Source organism: Tursiops truncatus, chromosome 8 (genome assembly GCF_011762595.2).
Source record: "Tursiops truncatus isolate mTurTru1 chromosome 8, mTurTru1.mat.Y, whole genome shotgun sequence".
NCBI lineage: Eukaryota > Metazoa > Chordata > Mammalia > Artiodactyla > Delphinidae > Tursiops > Tursiops truncatus.
Genome location: NC_047041.1, coordinates 56,732,934 through 56,759,919, shown reverse-complemented (window position 1 = coordinate 56,759,919; position 26,986 = coordinate 56,732,934). Strand labels below are relative to the sequence as shown.

At 39.5% G+C, this 26,986-nt stretch overlaps 1 protein-coding gene and 1 long non-coding RNA gene across 6 annotated transcripts in view; one reads left to right on the top strand and one right to left on the bottom strand.

Annotated features, from left to right (window-relative positions):
- PGM2L1 (phosphoglucomutase 2 like 1) overlaps positions 1-4,793 on the bottom strand; it is a 73,853-nt gene extending 69,060 nt beyond the window's left edge. For 3 of the 5 annotated variants that reach the window (XR_012333422.1, XM_033862296.2, XM_073808468.1), the window contains exon 1: positions 4,371-4,793. Coding sequence is in view for 3 of the 5 variants with exons in the window: in XM_033862296.2 (XP_033718187.1) it covers positions 4,371-4,481 (111 nt within the window). In the remaining 2 variants the exon portion in view is untranslated. The remainder of the gene's footprint in view (positions 1-4,370) is intronic. The other 2 variants (XM_073808469.1, XM_019946618.3) reach the window with 1 other exon arrangement.
- Positions 4,794-5,390: 597 nt separating this feature from the next.
- The window catches only part of LOC109551978 (uncharacterized), a 90,702-nt gene continuing 69,106 nt past the window's right edge, over positions 5,391-26,986 (top strand). The window contains exons 1-2 of the long non-coding RNA XR_002178682.3: positions 5,391-5,683; positions 11,269-11,359. This is a non-coding gene — a long non-coding RNA (uncharacterized lncRNA). The remainder of the gene's footprint in view (positions 5,684-11,268; positions 11,360-26,986) is intronic.

The following is a 26,986-nucleotide window of genomic DNA, read 5'->3' as shown; positions in this document are numbered from 1 at the left end:
CTTGTCTGTAATTTGATAGAATGTATGAAAGCTGTGAAAGAAAGAAGTAGGAAGGAACTGGGGGCCTTAGTCAGCTCTGAAAGATAGAAGGGGAGAGCACTGTAGAAGAGTCATCTGCGCATTGCCTGGAGGAGGAACACCTTGATCCACAGACTTGTTGGATTCCAGTGGTAGGACAGTCCCATCACAGAGATTGATGCATTTACTTATTACAGGCTAATGCTGTTAAACATTTATGCCATATATCTGACTCCCTGTGATTTGATTTCACAATCACTAAAAATATTCTGATTCTTTGACTTCCCTTATGGTGCATCTAGAAAATGGCTTGACTGAGACAAATCTATTTATATTACAACTGTACCATAAATTAATAAAACAGCATTCTGAATTCAGACATCAGCTTCTGTAACCTTGAGCCGGGTGAGTCCATCCTGAGACAAGACAGACTAACAAATTAGTCTGAAGGTATAGGAACAAAGGGTCAGATCCTGGACTATACTAAACGGCACAACAGAATGCCACTCCATAGAAACAGGAAGGGGTACATGGGACCTCCCCAATAAACACCCTGTCTTGTTGCACTAATTTCTTTTTAACACTTACATACACCTTTATTTATTCAAGGCCACTAACGACATACTAATGCGTTTCTATGACCTGGTCTACATGCCTTTCCAACAATTTCTCTCTATGTACCCTAAGCTACAGCAGAAACAAATATTCTAAGTATACACATTAATGTTTTCATCTCTACTTGGAATATTCCTCCTCTCAATGTTGACAAGTCTAAATTTTAATTAATCCTGAAGGTTCAGCACAGATAACACCTTTTTCATGAAGAGATTTCAAAGAACACCACACACCAAGGCTAAAACGAGCAATACTGGTGACCTAGGCAAGTAGCAAATTGCCTTTAGATCAACTTATGTCTTAGTACTATGTGCCTCACCAGAGTCATCAAGAATCAGGGCATTTGGTAGGTTCTTTTTTTCACTATAAAAAAAATAGATATTAAACTCAGTTTCTCTGTGCTGGAAGACCACATATGCCATCCACGTGTAATGCAATAAATGCTGTTGGTCTGATCTATTATTTTACATTTCTGCACTCTACATTTCAGTGCCCTGGGACATCATAGCCTAACTTACCTACACTATCTACCTACAGTAGATACACCTTTGCTTACTAATTAAAAGTATTTTTCTCATTAAGGGAGGGATCAATTAAGTAAATATTATTTTTATTAAATAATTATTAAACTTATTTAAATCTATTTATCTGTTAAAGGCACTTGTTACTTGCTCCCTGTATTATATATGTGAGCTTTTGTTTTATTTTCCCTTCTATTTTCTTTGAAGATACAATCCATATCTAGTTCATCTTTGTGTCTCCCACAGATTTTCAGCCAGTGCCTTGTATGTAGAGGGCACTTTAAATATAAATTAATTTCTCTTCCACTTACAGTGAAGGCTCTCCTCATTCTTTTTAGATGCATCCCATCTTCTTATTGTCTTCCTTGACTACCCAGTCCACAGGTCACTTACTTTTAAACTACTATAAAAACTGACTGCCTATACACCATTTAATTGCCACCAATACCACCCTTGCGTTATCTTTTTACATGTATATGTATTTCATAGTCTTTTTACATGTTAGTATACCCCAACAATATCTAGGTATAGCATGGACAATTAACAAATATTAATTCATTCAGGTAATATTTTTTAAAAAATCAAATCAACAGACCCATTAGGAAAAGTGTAGTCAAAACTAGCACCTAGGGCTTCCCTGGTGGCGCAGTGGTTGAGAGTCTGCCTGCCGATGCAGGGGACACGGGTTCGTGCCCCAGTCCGGGAAGATCCCACATGCCACGGAGTGGCTGGGCCCGTGAGCCGTGGCCACTGAGCCTGCGCGTCCGCAGCCTGTGCTCCGTAACGGGAGAGGCCACAACAGTGAGAGGCCCACATACCGCCAAAAAAACAAAAAAACAAAAAAAACTGGCACCTAAAGAGAACAAAAGATTTCACCCATGGCAATGAAAAACAAACTCCTATTGTTGGAGGGCCAAAGGCTATGACATACATAATAGTTACTAGTAAATTAAATTCTGTTGGAATTCTACAAGTGTCTTTGAAGTTCATAAATCACTTTAGGGAGACACAAGTGCAACCACATCCATTTACTGACAGCAGATGGCTTTAAACAACAGCAATTAACTATATTAAACATATAAGGATAACTTTCACTTGTAATTTAGTTAGATATCCCTGCTGAAGATATTTATACAGGCAGTTTGTAGTATATATCATTTCACAGTATGCTAAGCCTTAGCTCTTTTATTTCTATTAGGCTTCCTCCTCCCTAATGAACCAAAAGTAGAAGAGCAATCTCTGAATCTTCACTTCTTTTGTATCCTTTCACAACAAGGAACTATATTCACAGCAGGCAATTAATAAAAAGTTCAGCTTTTCTTACTGAGTTTCCACACTGTTAATAAGTAGATGAAATACAAAAATACATCAATAGCTCAAAAGGAAAAAGAGAGAGAGCATGAAAAAGGCAGGGGAAAAATGTGGTTTCACTTCCAAATGTGAATAAAAATAATTATGGATGTAAGGAGGCCAGCTTTAGGTTTTAATCATTGTTTTTCCACTACCTAATAATTTGCTATTCAGCTCCTGCTGTCACATAGCTTTTGGGTTGGGTGGCATAAGCTCACCAGGTAACCTAATGGATTTAAAGTTATTTGCATTTTGCACATCCTTATGATAATTAATGGGATACCACAGATTTTTCACACTTGATTGAAAAAAATATATATGTATATACATACATATTTTTTATATATATGGTCAAATCCTACAAAAAGGGTGTTAGCTCTCTAGTATCTCAGTCAGAACACTCTAGAGCCTTGCTACTCAAAGTGTGGTCCACAGCCCAGCAGCATTGGTATCACTTGGGAGCTCATTATGAGGCAGAAGCTCAGGCCCCACCCCAGGTGTCCTAAATCACAACCTGCATTTTAAGATCTCCAGGTGATCTGTAAGCACTGCAAAGTTTGAGCCGCACTTGTCTAGACTCCAGAGGAGGAATTAGAATGTCCAAGATACATACATGATCAAGTAATACTAAATAACTCATAATTGCTTATTTGTTGGTCTTCCTCATCTGCTGACTGAAGGCTTTTCGAGGGCAGGAACCCTTTCTAGCTTCCTCACCACCAGCATACGCTGGACCTAAAAGGCCCTGAAGCACTACCCAGTGCTCAATGGATATTTTTTGCTCAATGCATGAATGACTGAACAAAGTGAAAATAAAACTTTTTAAGAAAGCTAATAATCCTTTAGGAAATTGAATAACATGATTTCACATATTACCACACTAATACTTTAATTCAGTATTATTAATTCCATTTAAAATATGTTGACTTCTCTATTTCAACAAATTCATTTAATGCATTCGACAAAGCAAAAGCCTGGATTATCTTCCTCTGTTGGAGCCAAGGGCCTCTTACAAGTGAAATAACTGCATTTTAATTTTAGCTCTCACATATCCATCCTATATGCCTGCACAAGATGAAATCATCGCAACAATTTGGAGGGGGTGGGGGCGGAATAGAGGAGGAATGGGTAAAGCAAAAACAATTCTGTATCAGGAGCATCACATGAAATCTGGAAAACATGATTTTTGGAATAGGATACTTCCATAAAATAACTCCAGGCCAGAAAAAGAAAGAGAACGCTTCTCTTTCTCAAGAGCAAAAGGTGATATTAGAGAATACAAGGGAGCGATTAAAGACCAGCGACTACCTAGCGACGCAAGGTGGAAACACACCAGACCAGAACTAAAGAGGATAGCGGTTAGATAGCGTCGAAGAACAGAGCAAAAAACCACTTTCAGATTTGCAGAGAAGGAAGTCAAGAGAGAAGAAAGAGGAAAGGAAACATTTGTATTAAGGGTATAGCTTACGATGATAATTATTATTTATTATTATTTTTTGGATTAAGAGGGATGACATACACTTGAAGGGGGGGAGATGGGAGGAAGGGAGGTTGCACTTTCGCGCACTGCAAAAGGAAGGGACTACAGGCATTCTTTCCCAGCTCAGACGGTCCCAGGGAGGCAGCCCAGGCATAGGTGGGTGGCAACGCCCGGCTCCGCTAGCCGCTGCCGCATGGCCTGAGCCATCTCCCCCACAGTCTGCCGAGCACCGGGTGGGGACGGGAAAGGGCGTACACTGGGTAGGGGGCGGATGCCGGGCTGACCAGGTACCAACCTTATCCCAAGGGAGCCACTCCCAATGGCCGTGTGTAGCTGAGGGTCCCCGGAGTGATAGGGGGCGGATGCCGGGCTGACCAGATACCCACCTTATCCCAACGGAGCCACTGCCCGATGGCCGTGTCTAGCTGAGGGTCCCCGGTGTGATAGGGGGCGTGGAGTAGGTTGGAGTTCAAGTCCCCCTCTGCGTTTTCAGCCATGGCAGCCAGACTTGGGTGTGCGGGCCTGGGGTGCCGGCAAAGACACGTAGCTGGAGGGGCTTGACGTGCGCTCACCAGGATCCCGACGCCCCCTCCTCACTGAAGGGCATCGGAGACCATCCGCAGGATGTTTGTGCCAGCTCCTGCCGCAGCTTTGGGGAAGCAGGAGAGAGGGGGGACGCGGCCGCCCCGCTCCCAACTAGACTAGCTCCTGGTCTCTCTGGGCGACCAGACTGAGGCGGTCCCACCGCGAGAGAACAACAACAGTCCTAGATGTCTGGGTCGTGGCCCCGCCGCGGCCGCCGCACTCGCCACTCTAGGCCCCGCCCCCCGCGCCGCTGGCCCCGCCCCTTCCCAACCCCGCTGACTTAAGCTTCCGAGACCCGAGGCGCGAGCCGGGAATGCGCAAGTTAGGACCCGCGGGGTGGTGAGGAATCGGGGCACAGCCCTTTTTATTTTTTAATTTGCCTTTTTCCACGTGTTTTATCCTTGTTACAACCCCCACACACTCCCACGCGTCTCATTTTCTGGATTAGCCACTACGGCCACCACAACGCGCTCCGCCTCAGGGCTCGCTTTGTGAATCTCCGTCGCGCGCGTAGGCCCCCTCCCGTTTGGTCTTGGGGCGCCCGCCGGCGGGAGGGTGCGCGGGGCTGTCCCCGCACGGCGTCACGGGAGTTGTAGTTCTTTTCTTTCCTCGAGGTACGTGGAGGCCGCCGCAAAGACTACAACTCCCGGCAGCTCCGCGCCCTGCGTTTTCTCAAAGGAAAAAAGATCTACCTCTAGGCTGTTCCCTACAGACACGCCCTGTCCGTGTTAGGTTCGCTGCGGTTTGTGGTTCTGGGCTTCAATTAAATTAAACAAGGACTGGTACAGTAAGGGGACAGCTGATACCCATTAAGTGCTTTACAGTTTACGAATCGCGTTTTGTCGTTTCAACCGTCGTGTGACAGAGTAAATGGACGTGATCCATCCCCATTTTACACACAAAGAGGAAACTGCCTCTGAGTGAACCGACTTTTTCAAAGAGGCGGAATTCGTGATGGAACAAGGGTTCCAACCTCATTTCAGATCTCAGATGGCAGTTCTTTTTGCTCTGCTGCTACAGTGGACTGGGAGGCAGGAAGAACAAGCTGACTGGGGAAAAACAAAAATCAAGTTGTGAAAGAGAGAAGATGTGTCAGCATTTAACCATAACATAAGTAAGAATGAATAAGGGAGTGCAAAAATCAATGGCAGTAGGAATACAGAGGAAGAAGAAAGATCATTGAAATAGTCTTAAATTTCTCCTTATTTTGGCCTCCTCTCTTCTACAAGAATGCTCACCTTTCAAGTCACACGACTTTAGGTGTGGGAGATGCTGAGAAGTGCTTACCTGTCAGACACAGCTGCTCCTGAGTTTCTTGGTGTAGCCTTACAATGGCTCCATGATTTTGATCGAGTATCTTGTAACTCTTTCTCTGGTCAGCATTTTTGCAAGGAGAGTGTAATAATATTTACACCTTGGCTACAGTAACTTAATGAATGGCTTTAAAATGCTTTGAGGTTCACAGATAAAAGACATAATAAATTCAAAGTATTACTTTCTTTCCTTTAAAAATGCCACTTACCATAATAAAATCCCAGCTACCAGGGTACAAAGGGATTGTAGCACCAATCCCTGAAAAATAACGTGCTGTGGTTGGGAATTACAGTTTTTGCTAATCAGTTGGGTGTTTCCTTTATGGAGTCAGCGGGTTGTTTTAATCACACAAGTCCTGGGAAATAGCCATGAGTCCTGGAGAGAAATTCATCATTCACTATCATCAGCATTATTGTCTGCGATGAACGTTAATTAAACATGTACTCTATGCTAAGTGTTATGCCAGGGGCTGAGGCTACAAGAAAGTATGCAATTGTTCATTTCAAGAAATAAAATCTGTCTGGGCAGACAGGATGTATGCAAGAAAAGATAGCCCATGATAAGCAGTAAGTGCTTGTTGCAGACAACTGTTAAGGATTTAGAGTGTGAGATAGTCGATAAGAGCAACAAGTGACAGAAGGGACCAGCAAAGAGCTTTGAAGGATAAAAAATTAATAACTAGAGAAAAAGGTAGAGGGCATTTTAAACCCATAGACCATTGGTCTCCCTAGGAGTATGTTTAAAATATATATCCCTGGGGGCTTCCCTGGTGGCGCAGTGGTTGAGAGTCCGCCTGCCGATGCAGGGGACACAGGTTCGTGCCCCAGTCTGGGAAGATCCCACATGCCGCGGAGTGGCTAGGCCCGTGAGACATGGCTGCTGAGCCTGTGCGTCCGGAGCCTGTGCTCCGCAACGGGAGAGGCCACAACAGTGAGAGGCCCACATACCGCAAAAAAAAAAAAAAAAAAAAAAATATATATATATATATATATATATATATATATATTCCTGGACACTGCCCCAGAAATTCTGAATCAGTGCATTGGGATGGGGATAGGGCCTAGGTACGTACATATTTAACAGATATCTATTGATTGTGACATAGGTGGCTACTCGAAGTGTGATAAGGAGGACCAGTCTTTTAATCCTCTGGGAGCTTATTTAGAAATATAAAATTTCAGGCCCCATCCCAATCTACTGAATCAGAATCTGAATTTTAACAAGATCCAGTGATGATTTATATACATATTAAATTTGATTAAGCAGTGGTTTTTATAAGACAATTCTATTTCTATTCTGAGAAACACTACTAAGTCAACAGAACTTTCAAGAGATATAACTATATAGGGCAAGTATAAAAGATGGGAGAAATACAAGTTCTAATTCAATACCAGAGTCAACCAGCCTTCAATTTTATCAGCAAGATCATGACAGACATAAACTGGTTACCAGAAACTGCCCAGCATCTCCAGCTTGTTGCTTAGGAATTGAAGGGTAACCAAGAGGACCCAGAACTCATCAAATACAAGAATGGTATCTAAGTATGTCCAGAAGAGGGAGTATAATAGTTTTCCTAGTCAGGGAAGCTCAGAAGCTTTCATTTCTGTTGGAATTTGCCCAGGGTGTCCTGCATTTTTATTTGCTAAATCTGGCAACCCTAACTGCGGTTATGAAAGAGAATAGCTCTCTTGATCCTAATATATACCTTTTATTTATTGTCTTTAAAAATTGAATTAAGGGGCTTCCCTGGTGGTGCAGTGGTTGAGAGTCCACCTGCCGATGCAGGGGACGCGGGTTTGTGCCCTGGTCCGGGAGGATCCCACATGCCGCAGAGCGACTGGGCCCGTGAGCCGTGGCCGCTGGGCCTGCACGTCCGGAGCCTGTGCTCCGCAACGGGAAAGGCCACAACAGTGAGAGGCCCGCATACCGCAAAAAAAAAAAAAAAAAAAAATTGAATTAAGATACTCAAACTTCTCATTCTGTTAAGGTAGCAAGAAATTAAATTTTCATCAATATCAGGGATTCTCATCTCCAGCCCAGGCTTTAAACGATACTGGGGAAAGAGAGCAGATAGCTCTAGTTCATCAAGGTTTCTGCTAACATCTGTATTGTCCAGGGTCATAGTGGTCTCTGGAACTCTGACAGCTTTCTCCTTGCATACCATTCAGGTATGGCCAGGAAAGTTGGCTGAGGCTATGAACTCCAAAGCCTCTGTCTAGGCACATGGCCATCTCCTCTAAAATCCTGCCAGTTCCTTGAAATGCTGCACCAAGCAGAGCTCAGGTCTCGTCACCTTCCTATTTTAAAACTTTAAAATTTGAGGAAATCTGTCATTCTATCATTTTGCTTATGATCACTCTGAAAAGAGACGTATTTTCTCTTCTTGTTGTTCCCAAAGATGCTTGTCATAAACTCTAATGAATGCTGTATTAAAAAAAAAAAAGGTCAGGAAAGGAAATGAGTATCTTGCAAGCAACTTTCTACTTTTAGCTCCCTTACTTAAAATATCCACTGAGGGACTTCCTGGTGGTCCCGTGGTTGAGACTCCACGTTCCCAGTGCAGGGGGCCTGGGTTCGTTCCCTGGTCAGGGAACTAGAGCCCGCATGCCACAACTAAAGATCCTGCACGTGGCAACAAAGATCCCGTGTGCAGCAACTAAGACCTGGTATGGCCAAATAAGTAAATTAATGAATTAAAAAAAAACAACAACAAAAACCCTCTGCTGAGACAGGGGATACAACAGCAACAAATAAAAAGTGGTTTTCTTTGTGTAAGAGGGAAAAGATGCAGAGCACACCTGGGATTAGGGTGAAGCAAGGTAAAAACAGCTTTATTGAGATATAATTCACACACCAAACAATTTATCCGTTTAATGTATACAATTTATTGTTTTTTTGTTATGTTCACAGATATGTACAAACATCACCACAGTCAATTTTAGAACATTTTCATCACCTCAAAAAGAAATCTTACGCCCTTTAGCTATCAGACCCCTGTCGCCCTATCTCCCACTCCCAGGCCTAAGCAATCACTAATCTACCTTCTATCTCTATAGATTTCCCTGTTCTGAACATTTCATATAAATAGAATCAAATAATACGGGGTCTTTTGTGACTAACTTCTTTCACTTATCATAGTGTTTTCAAAGTTCATTCATGTTGTAGATGTATCAGTCTTTCATTCCTTTCTATAGTTGAATAATATTCCAATATGTAGGTTTACAACATTTTGTTGATCTGTTTGTCCATTGGTGGACATTTGGGTTGTTTCTGCCTTTGGCTATTATGAATAATGCTGCTATAAACATTCACGTACAGTTTTGTGTAGAATATGTTTTCGTTTCCCTTACATATATACCTAAGAGTGGATTTCCTGGATCATGTGGTAACTTCTATGTTTAATCATTTGAGAAACAGCCAGACTATTTTCCACAGCAGCTGCACCATTTACATTCACACCAGCCGTGTATACAGGTTCCAATTTCTCCACAGATTTTCCAACACTTGTTATTATCTCACTGTTTGATTCTAGCCATTTTAGTGAGTGTGAAGTGGTATCTCATTGTGGTTTTGATTTGCATTTCCCTAAAGACTAATAATGTTGAGAATCTTTTCATGTACTTATTGGTCATTTGTATATCTTCTTGGGAGAAATGTCTATTCAGATCCTTTGCCCATTTAAAAAAATGTTTTTAAGTTATTGAGTTGTAAGATTTCTTTATATTCCTGGACATAAGCCCTGAAACAATTCAGATATATGATTTACAAATATACCCCTTCATTCTGTGCGTTGTCTTTTCATATTCTTTTTTTTTTTTTTTAAGTATCTCTATTTCTCTGGGGGTTTTTTTTGGCCATGTGGGTTGTGGGATCTTAGTTCCCTGACAGGGATTGAGCCTGGGCCTTCGGCAGTGAGAGTGCTGAGTCCTAACCACTGAACTGCCAGGGAATTCCCCATATTCTTTTCAGTGTCCTTTGAAGAACAAACGTTTTTTGTTTTGAGGAAGTCTGGTTTATTTTTGTTGTTGTTGCTGATAATTTTGGTGTCATATCTAAGAATCCTCTGCCAAATCCTAGGTTGTAGAGATTTTCCCTTTATTTTCTTCTAAGAGTTTTTATAGTTCTAGCTCTTACATTTAGGTCCTTGATACCTTTTGAGTTAATTTTCATATATGGTGTTAGGAAGGGATCTAACCTCATTCTTCTGCATATGGCTATTCAATTGTCCCAGGACCATTTGTTCTATTCTTTCCTTATTGGATGGTTTTGGCATTCTTGTTGAAAATTAGTTGGCTATAGACATATGGGTTTATTTCTGGACTCTCAATTCTAGTCCATTGATCTATATGTCTATCCTTGTGCTAGTACCACATTGTCTAGATTACTATTACTTTTTTTTTTTGGCCACACAATGTGGCATCTGGGATCTTAGTTCCCCGACCAGGGATTGAACCCGCACCCCCTGCATTGGAAGCTCGGAGTCTTAATCACTGGACCACCAGGGAAGTCCCTAGATTACTGTTACTTTGTATCAAGATTTGAAATCAGGAGGGATAAATCAGGAGGTTGGGATTAACACATAGACACTACTATATATAAAATAGATAATCAACAAGGACCTACTGTATAGCACAGGGAACTCTGGTCAATATTCTGTAATAACTTACATGGGAAAAGAATCTGAAAAAGAATAGATACATGTATATGTATAGCTGAATCAATTTGCTGTACACCTGAAACTAACACAACATTGTAAATCAACTATGCTCCAATATTAAAAAAGAAAAAAGATTTGAAATGAGGAAGTATGACTCCCACTTTGTTCTTCTTTCTCAAGACTATTTTGGCTATTCTAGGTCCCTTACAATTCTATATAAATTTTACAAGAATTTTGTCAATTTCTACAAAGAAGCCAGCTGGAATTGGGATTGGGATTGCGTTGAATCTGTAGATCAGACTGGGGAGTATCCTTGTCTTAACAAGGTTAAGTCTTCTGATCCATGAACATGTGGTATTTTTCCAATTATAGATCTTCTCTAATATCTTTCAACAGTGTTTTGTGGCTTTCAGAGTATAATTTTTGCACTTTTTTCATTAAATTTATTCCTAAATACTTTATTCTTTTGGATGCAGTTGTAAATGGAATTGTTTTCTTAATTTCATTTTTCAGTAGTTCATGCAAATGTATAGAAATACAATTGGTTTTTGTATACTTATTGTATCTTGAAAACTTGCTGAACTTTTTTTAGTTCTAATAATTTTTTAGTGAATTTCCTAGGATTTTCCATATACACTAGCATGTCATCTGTGAATAGATAATTTTACTTCTTCCTTTCCAATCTGAATGACTTTTATTTCTTTTTCTTGCCTATTTGCCCTGCCTAGAACCTCCAGTACAAGGCTGAATAGAAGTGGCAAGAGCAGACATCCTTGTCTCATTCCTGACCTTAGGGGGAAAACATTCAGCCTCTCATCAGTAAGTATAATGTTAACTCTGGAGTTTTATTGTGTGGATATTCTTTATTATATTGGCGAAGTTCCCTTCTGTTTCTAGTATGTTGAGTGTTTTTATCATGAAAGAGCGTTGGATTTTGTCACTCTTCTGTATCTATTGAGATGTTCATGTAAGTTTTGGTTTTTTATTATATTGATGTGAAGTATTACATTAATTGATTTTGGGAAGTTGGACCAAACTTGCATCTTCCTTGGTCACGGTATATCATTGTTTTTATATGTTGCTGCATTTGGTTTGCTAGTATTTGTTGAGGATTAATTTGACCATATTCATAATAGATATTGGTCTATAGTTTTCTCGTGATGTGTTTTTCTGGTTTTGGTATCAGAGTAATACTGGCGTAGTAAAATGAAATGAGAAGTGTTCTGTCCTCTTCTAATTTTTGGAGGAGTTTGTGAAGAATTGGCATTAATTCTTTAAACTTTTAGTAGAATTCAGTGGTGAAGCCATCTGGGTCTGGAGTTTGTGGGTACTTAAATTATTGACTCAATCTCTCCACTTGTTATAGGTCTATTCATTTATCTATTTCTTCTTGAGTCTATTTCAGTAGTTTGTGTCATTGTAGGAATTTGTCCATTTTACCAAGGTTATCTAATTTGTAGGCATAAAATTGTTTATAGTACTCCTTTATAATCCTGTTTATTTATTTTCTGTAAAGTCAGTGCTAATGTCCCTTCTTTTATTTCTGATTCTACTACTTAAAGTCTGTTTCCCCACCACCCCCCCACAACCCCCCCACCCCCCCGCCGCCCCGGTCCGTCTAACTAAAGGTTTGTCAATTTTGTTGCTGTTTTCAAAGAACTAACTTCTAGTTTCGTTGATTTTCTCTATTGCTCTTCTATTCATTATTTCATTAATTTCCACTCTAATCTTTATTATTTTTCTTTTTCTAATTTCCTAATTTTCTTTTCATCAGAATGCAATCTTCTAAACTGGATGGGCCTTGGGTTTTGTGTATATGCATGTATTCCAATAAAACTTTATTTACAAAAACATGTGGCAGACCAGATTTGGCCTCTGAGCCACCGTTTGTCCATTCCTGATCCAGAGTAATGGATCCAAACCCTGGATGTATAGCATTTTAAGGAACCGACTCCTGTGTCTTACTCCCTAAGATTCTAATTCAACTGATCTGGGTTGGAGCATGGTAATTAGTGGGTTTTTTTTGTTTTGTTTTGTTTTTGTTTTTTTTTCGGTACGCGGGCCTCTCACTGCTGCGGCCCCTCCCATTGCGGAGCACAGGCTCCAGACGTGCAGGCCCAGCGGCCATGGCTCACAGGCCCAGCCGCTCCGCGGCATGTGGGATCCTCCCGGACCGGGGCCCGAACCCGCGTCCCCCCGCATCGGCAGGCGGACCCTCAACCACTGCGCCACCAGGGAAGCCCAATGAGTGGTTTTTTGCTTGCTTGTTTTTTGTTTTAAGCTCTCCCAGGTGTTTGAAATGTGTAGCCAAGGCCAGGAGCGATCTTTTCAGAGCAGCAGCAGGGATTTGACCTTTGGGGGTGTGTGTGTGTGTGTGTGTGTGTGTGTGTGTGTGTGTGTGTGTGTGTGTGTGTGTGTGTGTGTGTGTGTGTGTGTGTGTGTGTGTGTGTGTGTGTGTGTGTGTGTGTGTGTGTGCAGGGATTTGACCTTTGGGGGTGTGTGTGTGTGTGTGTGCGCGCGCAGGGATTTGACCTTTGGGGGTGTGTGTGTGTGTGTGTGTGTGTGCAGGGATTTGACCTTTGGGGGTGTGTGTGTGTGTGTGTGTGTGTGTGTGTGTGTGTGTGTGTGTGTGAGCAGGGATTTGACCTTTGGGGGTGTGTGTGTGTGTGTGTGTGTGTGTGTTTGACTTGAAACAACAGAAATTTATTAGAGTTTGAAAGCCAGAAGTCCAAACTGAAGTGTCAGTAAGGCGATGCTGTCTCTGAAGGCTCTAGGGGAGAATGCTTCCTTGCCACTTTCAGCTTCTGGTGGCGCTAAGTGTTCCTTAGCTTATGGCTGAATTACTCCAACCTCTGCACCTGTCTTCACATGGCCTTCTCCTCCTCCAGCTCAAGAACAGCCAAATGGAAGAGATACATAGGCCAAAGTATGGGGAGAGGGGGTGGCGTGGAGCTTCCATTCCCTCCCAAGGTGTGCCACCATCACCATCCTAGTACCTGGATGTGTTCACCAACACCTTCGGGGTTTTAATTTCAGTTACTGTATTTTTTATTTCTAGAATTCTTTTAGATTCTTTTGCAACTTTATTATAGCACTTTTTATGGTTTCTATTCTCTATAGAGATCTTCAAACTTGTTTTTTCCTTATCTATAATCAGCATAGTTTTTCAATATCTGAAATCTTTGTGGATCTGTTTCTCTTGTCTATTGTTTTTGCTAATTCTTGCTCATAGACTCTAGTTTCTTTGTGAGCCTTGTGTTTGTGTTGGACATTATATTTGATCAATTATTTGTGAGAATAAATTTACACTTGCAAGGAAAGTACTTTTATCTAGAAAGGATTTGCACTTGCTTCTGCTAAGTTCCTTGGAGTTCAGCTACTTTAAGGCTTATAATTCTCTGGCGCTCTTATGACCCTACATAAAGTGTAATTCTGTATAAGATATTTCTCTCCTAGTTTATCCTCACTCTGGGTGTAAAGTTCCAACATATTGTGAGAAGTTTCTTCTATGAGCCTCTCAATCTTTTGCAGACCCTGGGCTTTACTTTCTGCCTTTCTTGCCCGAAAGAGTTTTTAATTTAAGGTACAAAATTTTAAGGATTGACAAATGCTTTCAGGGAAAAAACCACATTTCCAGTTACCTCTCTGGGATGACCTTTTCCCTTCACTTTTGGCCTAGTAATTTCTTGTTGGCTTGTCATGTTTCTTCCGTGATTTAAAAGAAGGTGAAAAACTATTAACTGAGCTTTGTTATTTAGTTATAGCAGGAAGATTAATTTAAAAAAAAAACCCTAGTCTGCCATTTTAAGAAATATTATATTATTTTGATAATCATCTTTTGGCTGTAAAATATTACATCAAGTTGATCTACCATGTTATTTTTTATTTCTTTCTTTATTTTTTTTGCGGTATGTGGGCCTCTCACTGTTGTGGCCTCTCCTGTTGCGGAGCACAGGCTCCAGACGCGTAGACTCAGCGGCCATGGCTCACGGGCCCAGCCGCTCCGCGGCATGTGGGATCTTCCCGGACCGGGGCACGAACCCGTGTCCCCTGCATCGGCAGGCGGACTCTCAACCACTGAGCCACCAGGGAAGCCCATACCATGTTATTTTTTTAATGAATCTCATTTTGTATGACTCTTAGCTTATCTCCATTTTTCTTTAATAAATAACAATAACAATGAACATTTTTGTGCATAAAGCTGTTTTTGCCTTCTGCATTATTCCATATATCTAACTTCTTGGGAGTACAATTACTGGGCAATATACTATAAATGTTTAGGACATTTGATTTCCAAAGGGTTGATTGAATTTTTTATGAATTGAATTGCATGATCTTAATCTATTTAATTTTGTCATGGTGATATTAATATCTTTTAAAACCAAGTCAGGTAAACAAGTCTTGGCCACCTGTGTAAATAGTTCTCAGGCAAAAGATGACCTTTATGAATTTTCTTTTAAAATATTAACTTTTTTTACAAAAATTATTGAAGTTCAACTTAATGCAGCGAATACTTGCATGTCTGTAGTGTGCGGGCACCCTTCTAGGTGGTGCAGATTCAGTAGTAAACCAGATAGATCTTCGTCCATGCCCTTATGAAATCTAAGGTGGGGAGCACAGACAAATAACACATCATTGAAATGCACTGTGGTAAGTGCTTTGATGACTGTAGTTCAGAATACTGAGGGAGTGCAGAAGAGAGGCACTTAACCCAGACTGGAAGGGCCATGGAAGGTATCCTAGGGGAAGGAATAGCTATGCATAGTAAGTCTTGAAATCAGGTAGCCTAACTTCTCCAACTTTGTCCTTATTTTTCAATGTTCATTGAATTTTCCCTTGCATTTCCATGTAAATTTTAGAATAAGCTTGTGAATTTCTACCAAGAAAAAAAAAAGCCTACTGAGACTGTGATTGGAATTGTGTTAAATCTCTACATCAGTTTGGGGATAACTGACATTTTAACAATATTGAGTTTTCCAATCCATGAAAATGGTGTATCTCTTTATTTTTAAGGGTTTCTTTAATTTCTCTCAGCAATGTTATATAGTTTTCAGTGTAGAGGTCTTATAAGTCTTAAATATATTCCTAAATATTTTATTTTTTAAGCAAGTGTAAATGGTTTCATTTTATAGCATAGCTTGGAACTGAAGAATAAATAGGAGTTAGGGAAAGGCGATATGACTTTTAGGCAAAATTAACAAAGTAAGAAGAATATTTGGATGTTGAAAGCTCAAAATGACAAATATCAAGCCTCTTTTATCATACTGACATGGAATAAATATCTCTGAAGTAAGTAACAAGCACAACAAAGAAGACATATTCTTTTTGAATTCCAGGGTCTGCAGCTATATACCTAATAGTAATATCTAATAATGTTTATTAGGTGGAAATTATTATCTAACAATAGAAAAATAATATCTAATAAGTTGAAGAGTTAGTTTAAACTCTTTTGGAGAAGGAATAATTTGGAGAACTTACACTTTCTGCTTTCAAGACTTACTATAAAGCTATAGCAACCAAAAGAGTGTGTGGTACCAGCATTCTGAGAGACAAATAAATCAATGTAACTGACTCAAGAGACCAGAAACAGACTCTGAGTCACTTGATTTTCAACAAAAGCACTAAAATAAGCAAATGAGAAAAAAAAGTTTCTTCAAAATATTATGTTGAAACAACTAAATATCCATCTGGAAAAAAAAAAAAGTCAACCTTGACCCCTATCTCACACCAAATTAATTTTAGATAGATTATAGACCTAAACAAAAAGCTAAAGCTATAAAGCTTCTAGAAGAAAACAAAGTAGAATATCTTTGCAACTTGGGAATAGGAAAAGGTTTCTTAGGATAGAGAAAGCATTAATCAGAAAAAGATAAAATTGATAAATTAGTTGTCATCAAAATGAAAACATCTGCTTATCCAAAGACAGCCTTAAGAAAATAATTAGGTAAGCTACAGACTGGGAGAAAATGTTCTCAAAATATGTATTCTGATAAAGAACTGATATCGAGACTATATAGAGAACTCTTAAAATAGAATAATAAAAAGAGGGGGAAAAACCATGTCTTTTGATTACAGAGGACAAAAACAACCTTAATATAGTTTAAGTAGAAAACAATTTTTGCACAACAGTGTGAAAGTACATAATGCCACTGAACTGTATACCTAAATATGGTTAAAATAGTAAATTTTATGTTATTTATATTTTACCACAATGAAAAAAAATGGAACTTATCAGCTTATGTACCTGAGAAAGGCAGGAGTGGAGCTAGTTTCAAGCACCCCTGGATCCTGACACGAAGACTTTGTCTCCATTTTTCAACTTTACCCTCTGCCCCCTGACCCATACCCCAGGCTCTCCTACTTAACGCTTCAGAAGAAGACAGTATGGCTACACACAGCTTCTGGCAAATGTCATCCCAGCTAGCAACCCCAAAAGGAAAGAGAGGATTTATTTCTCTGCTTCAGTAGATATAAGTTTCTGGAAATAATTGGCCCAGATTGTGTTCTGCGCCCACCACCCCTATGGCCATAGGGTAATATGATTGATCACTCCAGAAGAATCACATAAAATGGATAATGAAGGAGGAACAGCTCCTCGAAGGAAGGGCAGGGTTCTGTTACTGGAAGAAGGGGAAAGGAGAACCTAAACAGAACAACAACAAAAAAGCCTTCAAATTGATTCATTTTCTCTTCCTTTTTTTAAACAAGTTCTTTACCATCTGTCAGTCACCTTTCTCAGTTCTTTCTGAAATATCCTAATTTTGATTTATTTATTCAGCAGTGTTATATCGTGCACCTCTATTGTGCCATGCACTCTTCCAGGCATTGGAGAGAGCGTGTGGTGAACAAGTCAAAGTCCCTGTACTCCTGTGAATGACTTCCTCTTTTATAAGCAAGTATTTGCCAGCTTCACATTGCAGCATATCCAAAGACCAACAGGAAAGAAATTTTTTTTTTTCCTCTTGAAAGAAGAATGTTAACATTTTGAAAGGTCAAAAATAACCTTCCACTTTTAGTGATGTTGTAGTATTCTTTACCTAGAGCCACTTAATGGGTCATTCTAAGCTTCAAAAATTATGAAGTATCTTATATTTATTTCAGTTCTAAACCTTTATTTCCCCAGTTTGTGTTCATTTCATTTTCTGCATACCCAATAGCTCATTTTGAGATAATATGTTGTTTTCTATTTTATAAAAAGTGTGCTGTGGTTGCTATAAAGTGCATGTAGATGATTATAAAATGTATGGTAACTTGTTTTCCTATAAATATATTTTTTTGGTGTTCTGTTTATTCAGTGAAAGAACTGGTAGCCAGTAGTCAATTTTCTATACTTAACTTTGTTTCATTTCCTGATGAAATCCAAGATCTACCTTATATTGTGATATGCAGACAGTATGGTATATTGTAGACAAAGGGAAATTGAATTAGTTGTAGTCAGCTCTGGACTCTGGAAGAGAAGCTATGATTTTATGATGATGTGATGTCCTCAGCCTGAAATATCCTAGAAATTTCTAGGATTAGAAGAAAATGACACATTCTGGACTCAGAGCAACAGAGGGGAAAAAAACCCAATTGTTTGGTAAAGGGAAGACTAAAAGATATTATTTTCTGTGGAGTTCATTGTTTTAAAAAATTCTATATGAGTTACAAGTTGGAACAAGTTATATATCATATATGATATTTAATTTTTCTGCCCACTCTTTAGTTAGGAATATCAGTGAGGAGTGAAATGGCCAAAAAATGTATCAGTTATGATTGTATTCAGCTACCTGTAATGAAAACCACACTACAGTGGCTTAACCAAAGAGAGGTGTACTTTTATTTTCCAAATAACAAGAAGCACCTAGGAAGGAAATCCAAGTGCAGTAAGTCAAAGACATCGTTAATGACCAGCCTCCTTTTATCTCCTTCTCTGTCATGCATAACATGTGGCCCACATTTTCATGGTCAAAAGATGACTATTGACTTCCAGTTTCTGGTCTGGCATGTAAGGAGCTTGGAAATCACCACTGTATCCTAATAACAAGTAAAAAGCTGAACAAATTGAAAAAAGATCAACAACTCTTCTTGGATCCATCAGAGAAGTGAAGTCACAGTGCAAACTGCTGCCCGAAGACACAGGCCTATAAAAAGAATCACAAACTTACTGGAGCAGAAACCCACAAGCAGAAACCTCAGGAGTCAGTGCAAGGGTCGGAAAACCTAAACTGTAATTGATGAATTGCTGGAGAGAGGCTTACTGTGGACAAGTTTGTGAGTCAAAAACTTCAAGGGGGACCCAGTTATATGGGGGGGGGGGGGTCCTACACTTTTGTCAGTTTCACCTCCAGGCGCTTGACCAGGTTCTCACAGTGAATACTGGAGAAAAACCCTTGTGCTTCTGGCAGGGCAAGGGGGAAAGTAGCCATTTTGAATATGCCAGAGCATCTCTTCTTAACAAGGTCTGCCCTCAGGAGAAACTATTTAACCAAAGTCTAATCTGCTGGGCTTTTATCAGAGCCTAACTGACCTGGGGAAAGGGAAATACCCAACTCCAGCCTACTCTAGCCATCCTGTCCCACCTAAGGGTTGGGGGAGGACTAAGAAGTACTTGTCAAGTTCAGACTCCAGAGGCACAGGCACATTAAAAGACTGATACCTAATCTTAGGACTACAGGCACTTCCTCTCCCCCGACACCTTACCACCACAAATGACCTTAGTTTGGTGATAACTTTTTAGATACAACACCAAAGGCACAATCCATGAAGGAAAGAATTGGTAAGCTGGACTTCATTAAAATTAAAAATTTCTACTCTGTGAAAGACACTGTTAAGAGAATAAAAAGACAACACACAGACTGGGAGAAAATATTTGCAAAAGACATACTGATAAAGGACTGTTATCCAAAATATACAACACATTCTTAAAACTCAACAATAAGAAAATGAACGACCTGTTTTAAAAAATGGACCAAAGACCTTAAAAGACACCTCACCAAAGAAGATACACAAGCATATGAAAAGGTGCTCCACATAATATGTCATCATGAAAATGCAAATTAAAATACAATGAGATACCACTACATACATAGTAGAGTGGCCAAAATTCAGAACACTGACAATACCAAATTCTGACAAGGATGTGGAGCAACAGGAACTCTCATTCATTGCTGGTAGGAATGCAAAATAGTACAGCTGCTTTGGAAGATAGTTTGGCAGTTTCTATTTTTTAATTAATTAATTTTTGGCTGTGTTGGGTCTTCGTTGCTGCGTACGGGCTTTCTCTATTTGCGGTGAGCGTGGGCTACTCTTCGTTGCGGTGCGCGGGCTTCTCATTGCAGTGGCTTCTCTTGTGGAGCACAGGCTCTAGGCGTGCAGGCTTCAGTAGTTGTGGCACATGGGCTCAGTAGTTGTGGCTTGCGGGCTCTAGAGCTCAGGCTCAGTAGTTGTGGCGCACGGGCTTAGTTGCTCTGCGGCACGTGGGATCTTCCTGGAGCCAGGGCTCGAACCCATGTCCCTTGCATTGGCAGGCAGATTCGTAACCACTGCGCCACCAGGGAAGGCCCTAGTTTGGCAGTGTCTTATGAAACTAAACATATGCTTACTATCAAATCCAGCAATTATGCTCCTTGGTATTTACCCAAAGGAGGTGAAAACTAATGCCCACACAAAAACCTGCACATGGATATTTATAGCAGCTTTATTCATAATTGCCAGACCTTGGAAGCAACCAAGATGTTCTTCAGTAGGTGAATGGATAAAAACACTGTGGTACCAGACCATGTAGTACAGTTGTCCCATGATATCCACAGGGGATTGGTTCCAGGACTTGCCCCAGTTACTAAAATCCACAGATGCTTGAGCCCCATAGTTGGCCCTGTGTATCTGTGGTTCCACATCCCAGATTTAACCATGTATCATATAGTACTGTGTGTATTTTCTGGAAAAAAATCCATGTATAAATGTACCCTCACAATTCAAATCTGTGTTGTCCAAGGGTCAACTCTATTATTCACTGCTAAAAAATGAGCTATCAAGCCATGAAAAGACATGGAGGAAACTTAAGTGCATATTACTAAGTAAGAGAAGCCAGTCTGAAAAGAAGCCAGTCTGAAAAGCCAGTATGATTCCAACTGTATGACATTCTGGAAAAGGCAAAACTATGGAGACAGTAAAAAGACTGTGGTTTGCTAGGAGTTAGTGGGGAGAGAAGGATGAGAGCACAAGGGTTTATAGTGCAGTGAAACTATTGCCTACAATACTGTAACCATGGATAAATGTCATTATACGTTTGTCCAAACTCATAGAACGTACAACACCAAGAGTGAAAGGTAATGTAAACTATGGACTTTGGGCGATTAAGTTCATCAATTGTAACAAATTACTACTCTGGTGGGGGATGTTGATAGTAAGAGAGGCCGGCTATGCATGTGTGGAGGCAGGGGTATTTGGGGAATCTCCGTACCTTCCACTGAATTTTACTGTGAACCTAAAATTGCTCTTAAAAAAAAAAAGACTATTTTTAAAAGATCACTAAACCACCTTATCATTGTATCTGAATTCTAGATAAGAAGAAGAGTGAAAAGTGAAGGGCTAAAGGTATTTGTTAGAGAAGTTTGCCCACCCATCTTTTTTTAATACAAGAAAAGCAATTGCTTTCCCATGAGCTCCTTTCAGTAGACTTTCCCTTACATCTCATTGGCTAGAAGTATGTTATACAGCCAGTCCTAGGAAATCAAATTTCTAATAGTAAGGAAAAAGAAAAATGAGATTCAGTAGGTATTTAGCAGTGCTGCCACAAGTGACAACTAGAGGAAAGAAGGTATGGCTCAAGATCTGGGTACATCTTAACCTCTTTAGAAACTATAACATGTTTCCTGGAAAGTTAATGAGCATATCAGCATCATTTATACAACATGTAGATCAATGCCTAGCATGGTTCTGTGGCAAACACAGCAGCAGATTTCAGAGTCCAGCAATGGGAGCCCCAGTCAGTTACCTTCCCTATAGTTTGAAGTATGGAGGTGCATTCTCTAGGCTGCCACAGCATTCAAAACACCACAATTTATGGCATTCTTTGCTATCTTCATTGCTGGCTTTTAATAGCCCATTATTTAAATGCATATTCTTTGGGGTTCTTTTTGAAGCCCTTTTCTTAATTTTCACATTTTTCCTGGATGATTTTTTTGTGTGTTCCTGTGGCTTCAGTCATGAATTAATTTATCATGTTTCTCAAATCAATGACAGCAGCCTTTGTCTCTCTTCTGGCCTCCCAACCCCATCAAATATTTCCACTTGGATATCTCATAGACAAGTATTAAGTATTCTGATTCCATTATTTTAATACTATTTTAACACCACTATTTCAACCATGAGGATATTTTGAGAGTAAAGACTCTCATCAGAATTAGGTCAATATTGATGAATTTTCATTAAGAAACTATTTTATGGGGTAAATTATACCACACTGGTTTAATGCCATGATAAATTTTATATTTTATACTATTTCTTCCCAGTTTTCCTCTCATTTTTATTTTTCCTAAAATTGTTTTTAAATAAATTCTTCTTCCTTTACATTTTACAGCAAAGATTTGATTCATTGATCAGTTTTCATCCATATCAAATGTTTCCATAACCTCTGCCTTTTTGAATTTTCTTTTGTGGCCATTATTTCCACAAAATCTAATTTTTCTGGAGTAGCTATTTTAAATGTATTTTTTGAGAAACAAATAAATTATAAGGAAAAATAGAGAGAGGGAAAACTGTAGATTAAAACAGACTTAAGAAACATGTGAATCACATTTAATCTACACACCTTGTTTGATCTGATTTGAACAAATTGACCATCAAAATTATGAAGCAGCTTGGGAGATTTGAATATTGACAGGTATTTAATGTTAATAATTAGTTATTATTCATTTTAGGTATGATAATGCTATTTTAGTTATATATTTACAAGTCCTTATATCTTGGAGATACTTGCTAATCCTAGAGGTATTTCCTGATGAAATAATATGAGGTCTCCAGATTTGCTTCAAAATATTCTAGAAATGGAGAGAGTAGGTGGGAGTATAGATGAAACAGAATTGACCTTGAGTTGACAGTTGTTGAAGCTAAGTGATAGGTACATGGGACTTCATTATACTAGTTTCTATTCTTTTGAATTATCTTGAATTTTTCCACAATTAAAAATGGGAATAGATAAATCCTTTGAAGATTTGATTCTCTGAAAACAACAAATTTTACTGTATGTAATTTTAGCCATTGTCAGTTTTATTCTGGTGTTAATTATTTTTTTTAACATCTTTATTGGAGTATAATTGCTTTACAATGGTGTGTTAGTTTCTGCTTTATAACAAAGTGAATCAGCTATACATGTACATATATCCCCATATCTACTCCCTCTTATGTCTCCCTCCCAATTATTTCTAATACTAATGGTTATTACAAATTGGATAGAATTTGATAGTGTGTGTTCATTTCTTAGCTATCCATGAGAAACTTGTGAGAAATTTTGTTAGAATGTTTCAGCTGCAAGTAATAAGAAACCTTAACTCAACTGGTTATGACCTTAGGGGAATGTACTGTTTCCCATAACTAGAAGTTCTACATTGGGACCACGGCAGGGTTTATTCATTCAATGGCTCAGAACTGTGCCATCCTCAGTATGTCACTCCTGTCCTCATAGTTGTAAGGGACTGCTTCATTTCCAGTCATCACATCTGGATCCAATAATGTCTGAGAGCAGTTAAGGACTGTGTATCTCTTTTTATTAGCCTGAGAAACCTTTTCCAGAGGTCCTTGGCAGCTTTCTACTCATATCTAATTGCCCAAATTAGATACATGCCTAATCAATCCCTGGCAAGGAGAATGAGACCACATGAGTGTTTTAGATCAGCCATCATTCCCTCCTGGAGTGTGCAGGAGCTGAAGAGTCTTGGGCAGAAAGGTGGAATCTACTCAAAAGTGGAGGTCTGCCAGCATGAGAAAAGGAAGAAGTGGCTCCAACAATATCTGCTAAAGACAGGAAAAGTAACAACAAGGAGAGAGAGACAGAAACAGAGACACCAAAAGAGAGAGCAAGAGACAGAGGCCACACTATCCTAAGCTCTTGAATGCACAGTAGCATCAAAATTTCCCAGGGAGGGCTTCCCTGGTGGTGCAGTGGTTGAGAGTCGTCCTGCCGATGCAGGGGACGCGGGTCCGTGCCCCGGTCCGGGAGGATCCCACATGCCGCGGAGCTGCTAGGCCCGTGAGCCATGGCCGCTGAGCCTGCGCGTCTGGAGCCTGTGCTCCGCAACAGGAGAGGCCACAACAGTGAGAGGCCCGTGTACCGCAAAAAAAAAAAAAAAAAAATTTCCCGGGGAGGGCATCAAAACATCATACATCTTCCACAGGGACCTCAAGAGAGAGAGACAAGTTAATGCAGAGATTAGCATGTGCTCAATTCTTATTTTTTAGTGTATGGACTTTTACATTAGAGGAAATAATAATTGACCTCATGAAATACTTTTTCAAATATTTGGCATAAGTTCTGTCCCAAGAGCAGTCCTTTCTCCCTATGATATGTAGTTATGGAATATTTGGAGAAATTGTTTCTATGTTTGATCTTAATCAAAGCAAAGTAAGCAAGGATGGAGTGCTGTGGACTACCTGCTTTTACTTAAATCAGTCTTTATCATCAAGAGATGGAATATTATTTGTCTGGACTGGAATTTCATTAATTTCATTGGTGAGTCCCATTTGAAGTTTTTTTTCATGAGGTCCTTAAAAACCTGAAGCAATTAAAGCAAGTTGCCTTAAAGGTTGGCAACATGCCTCTTTAAAACAAGTTGAACCAGTCCCCCCCACCTCCTTTCTTTAACTAATCAAGTTAAACAGTTAAAACTAACCACACAGACTGTAGTTTATTTATTACATTCATTCAAGATGAAAAGAAATGAAGTGGTCTTAGCAAGTCACCTCGGAATAGCTCAAAGTTTGCATCTAGCCTTGCTACATGATTCTTTCTTTGCACTTGTCTTTTGGTTACCATGACAACTGGAGAGCTCAGGGGGAAGAAAGATTGTTTTGACTGTTGGACTGAGTGGGAGGAAGAGTTGGGATAGGTGTAGAAACATGGATTTAGATCAGGGAACAATAAGAGCTGGGGGCTATGTGGATGTGACTCTGCTGAGCATTTTATATTATAGGGCAGACAGGCATGACGCTGAGTAATATTACAATGCAGAGTACTTGAGTAAGACATGGAAAACCTAGAGGCCAGTGGGGCAGAAAAGTTTTGTGTAGCCACAGTGTCCCCTGCTGTCTCCTGCCACAGATTTTGTGCCTTAATCCACCCGAGAGTATGAATGCCTGATCCACCCAGTCCATCAGCCAGGCAACTAACACAAAGAAAATATATCCATTTAATAGCTAAGTAAAAATCCTTTCCCCCAACTCCGCCCCCTGTTACCAAGATATCTTGAGTAGAAGAATACAACCAGCTTGATGCTATCTTGCTGAGGTGCCCTCAGGGGAAGGGACTTGATGACAGAGCAGCAACAGCAGGCCTTGACAGATCCTGTCCAAAGTGTGGAAACTAGCAAGTCCCCAACTCATGGAGCAGCCAAGGTGTGTTGGGGAACATTGTCCCCTTCCGCGACCCTGGGAATAGGTACCGGCAACAGACAAGATGAGACTAACTTAGAAGAGGGCTGTTGTTCCCAAGCTGGACCTGGCCTAATTTGGTACACATTGGTAAAGGCTGGTCCTCACACAGGATGCCATTCTTAGCAGTGCATTCTGTCCATTTCGGCCGTGGGCACAGCCACCTCTTGGGCTTCAGCGGCGATGGGGACAGTTTCAGAATTGATTCTGGTTTCTACCCATCACAGATGCAGAATCCCTCCCTCGTGTTTTACTTTAAAACTTTTTATATTTTAAAAATATTTTTTTACTTACTACTTTTTGTTACAGTACTGATTCCAAGTAGGGGTAGAGCAAGCACTTGTTGCCCAAAATAAGAATTGGAATATTTTACTGCTTAAAACCGATGATGAGTCATTTGACCCTCAGGAATTCTTCCATAATGAATCACTGACTTGAATTATATCACGTCTTTATTCTAAAGTCTGCCTTTTGTGTTACTTCCTCTATTTCCCTGACCTCCTGTTGGTGAAGAGGGAGTTTGGTGGTGTCTAACCTTTGAAAAGTGCATTCATTAAGGCTCCCAGTACCATGTCATTTGAGCATTACAATCCTGGCTTTTTATTATGTTTTTTTTCCACTTGTTCTCAGTTTTTACTGCTGAATGTTCTGCAATCTCTCTTTACTGCATGTTGAATTATAAGTATACACACAAGAAAGGCTTTTATGACATGCTAAGGCAAGGATGTTGTGTTTTATGACATGCTAAAGACTGAATAGGCTCTACTTCAAAAGACTTTTAGTTAATTAAAGTTAGGGTGGTGAAGAGCCTAAAAAGTAACTCTTTGACCCAATACTAGTTTAATTTAGCTATTAATTAAATATATTTTCATTGTGTTTATAGCCTTACCTATTAGTACTTTTGTTTGCAAATAGACAAACAAAAATGCATGTGCTGAAAAGATGTTAGCGTCACTAATTATTGGAGAAATGCATATTGAAACTTCAGTGAGGTATCACCTCACACTGGTCAGAATGGTCATTATAAAGAAGTATACAAATAAATGCTGGAGAGGGTGTAGAGAAAAGGGAACCCTCCTACACTGTTGATGGGAATGTAAATTGGTAAAGCCACTATGGAGAACAGTATGGATGTTCCTTAAAAAACTGTATGGTCCAGCAATCCGACTCTTGGGCATATATCTGGAAAAGATGAAAACTCTGATTTGAAAAGATACATGCACCTCAGTGTTCATAGCAGACTATTTACAATAGCCAAGACATGGAAGCAACCTAAATGTTCATTGACAGATGAATGGATAAAGAAGATGTGGTGTATATATATATATATATATATATATATATATATATATAAATGAAATGGAATATTACTCAGCCATAAAAAAGAATGAAATAATGCCATTTGCAGCAACATGGGTGGACCTAGAGATTATCACACTAAGTGAACTAGTGAACTAAGTGAACTAAGTCAGATAGAAAAAGACATATCATATGATAACACTTATATGTGGAATCTGAAAAAATGATACAAACTGTACTTCAACTTAAAAAAGGAAAAAATAAGAAATAAAAAATGATACAAATGAACTGATTTACAAAACAGAAATAGACTCACAGACATAGAAGACAAATTTATGGTTACCAAAGGGGAAGGGGCAGAGGGATAAATTAGGAGTTTGGGATTATCAGATACAAACTACTGTATATAAAATAGATAAAACACAAGGACCTACTGTATAGCACAGGGAACTATATTCAATATCTTGTAATAACATATAATGGAAAAGAATCTGAAAAAGAATAGGTAGATAGATATAC